Below are 2,073 nucleotides of genomic sequence, written 5' to 3' on the forward strand. Positions count from 1 at the left end.
ATGATATTTGTGACATTTATACAATACATTAGTACATACAAAAATAATACGAGTTTTGAAAATGAACTTCAAGGACATGCTGGAAATAATGGAATGAACAAAACAGACGTGATTACTAAAACAATGGCAAATAATGCGAGCATTTTCTCTTTGCCTAGTTCTTGGCAAGATGTGTGCTATGTCCTTGAAGAAAAAATAAATGAAGATGATACATTCAGAAATCATATGAAAATCATATGTAACGTTTCAGGAAATACCAGTATAAACTTTCTCGACTTTCGTAATTTCACATCCAACATCCAGGAAAATGTTTCATTTTCTGTTACCATAAAATGTGTTAACGGCGGAGGTGTATTCTTCCCGTATCCTGGACGGGCACATCTTCTCTATTCTTTACATATATCAGACTGCATTTTGTCTGGTTTTCGATCTGAAATCAGAGATTTTTCAATAGACTCAATAACAGATGACATAAGATACTTTAGTCTAAAAGATTCGGTTGTCCTTAATTCCATTAGTGATCTTAACGCTTCTATTGATCCAAGAGAAGTTACAAAAGCTTTTGAATGTGGAACTTTAAACGCAATAGAAATAACGGAATCCAACCTCACGGATTATTTCGAAGATTTGTTGTCAATACCATTCTCGCAGGAGACTGTCATGGAAAAGAATGTTGATTATCACAGAAAAAATAGTGATACGTCTTTTAGATGTAAGTTTCCTAATCTTCGATATTTGGACAAAAGTTTTTCTATTGGATTTGATCGCCAACAGCTGAATAAACAGTTTCAGAACTTTCTTTACCCTGCTGTAGAGGTCATGAATTTTTCCCACTGTGGCATTACTGAGATACCGGTTCAAATTTATGACTGGGGACTTTTTAGTAAAAAACTGAAAATTGTAGATTTTACCCATAATAGAATATCAGATCTTGGTTCTTTTACGTGTCATGGTAATAAAACAGGAGACATTTTTGATTTGCAATTTAACAATATAACAACAGTGAAGGCGCGAAGTAGGCTTACAATTTTTCGTGCAATCTGTAGTCAGTTAACGGTAAATATTCGGAATAATCCATTTGTCTGTGATTGTGAAATTAAAGATTTGTTCGACTTTTTCCGTAGTGGTAATTATGTGAATAACTCCCGCTATAGATATTTATCAGATTTAACATGTTCAAACCCGCCGTCTGTTCGTGGACAGACAATATCACACCTTTCTTTGCCAGAAATCGGATGTGATGGAACAGTTTCTAAAACATATCTGAAAGGTCCTATTATCGGCCTTTGTTGTTTGGCTTTTGTCTTTAGTATTTGTATTATCATTGGTGTTAGATATAAAAAGGAAATAGTTATACTTGCATATACACGCCTACATATATTGCTTCCATGTCAACAATATGAAACAGACGACAACAAGAAATACGATGCATTTATTGCTTATAGTCAAGCAGACATCCACTGGGTTATTAATACCCTTGCAAAACGACTTGAGAACCCCGAAACAGGGCCAAAGTTTTCTCTCTGTCTCCATCATCGTGATTTTATGGTAGGAGCTGCAATATCCGATAACATTGTTCGTAGTGTGGAAAACAGTCGACACACGATCATAGTTGTATCGAAAAGATTTCTGAAGAGTGAATGGTGTCTTCTGGAATTTAGAACAGCGTTGCACCAAAGTCTTCTCGAAAAGAAGCGCCATTTGATTATCCTGTTATTGGAAGATATACCTACAAGTGATTTTGAACCGGAATTAAGAAGTTGTATGCAAACTTTAACGTACGTGAAATCAAGCGATTGTTGGTTTTGGGATAAACTTATTTACGCTTTATCTGATTGGTCAAGAAAGATGAAAAATGAAAAAGCCAATACCATCAAAAGAAAGATTATGAACGAAAATAATAATGTGTTTGAAGGAAAAATTAATGTGTCAACCGTACATGTTTAGTTGTTGAGATTAATTCTAAAGAACGCATGCATTGATATATAGTACTGTAGAATATTTAGATATTGAAATTTATACATGCAATAATTGTTTTGTTACCTTCACTCTTAAGTGTATCTTTAAACTAAC

At 34.1% G+C, this 2,073-nt stretch overlaps 1 protein-coding gene across 1 annotated transcript; it reads left to right on the top strand.

Moving 5' to 3' along the window:
- Nucleotides 1-2,073, top strand: LOC134723110 (toll-like receptor 4). The gene has a single exon (XM_063586750.1). It carries the CDS (start codon nucleotides 1-3, stop codon nucleotides 1,945-1,947), a length of 1,947 nt encoding a protein of 648 aa, XP_063442820.1. The 3' UTR covers nucleotides 1,948-2,073.

The sequence above is a fragment of the Mytilus trossulus genome, chromosome 6 (genome assembly GCF_036588685.1).
Source record: "Mytilus trossulus isolate FHL-02 chromosome 6, PNRI_Mtr1.1.1.hap1, whole genome shotgun sequence".
Taxonomy (NCBI): Eukaryota; Metazoa; Mollusca; class Bivalvia; order Mytilida; family Mytilidae; genus Mytilus; species Mytilus trossulus.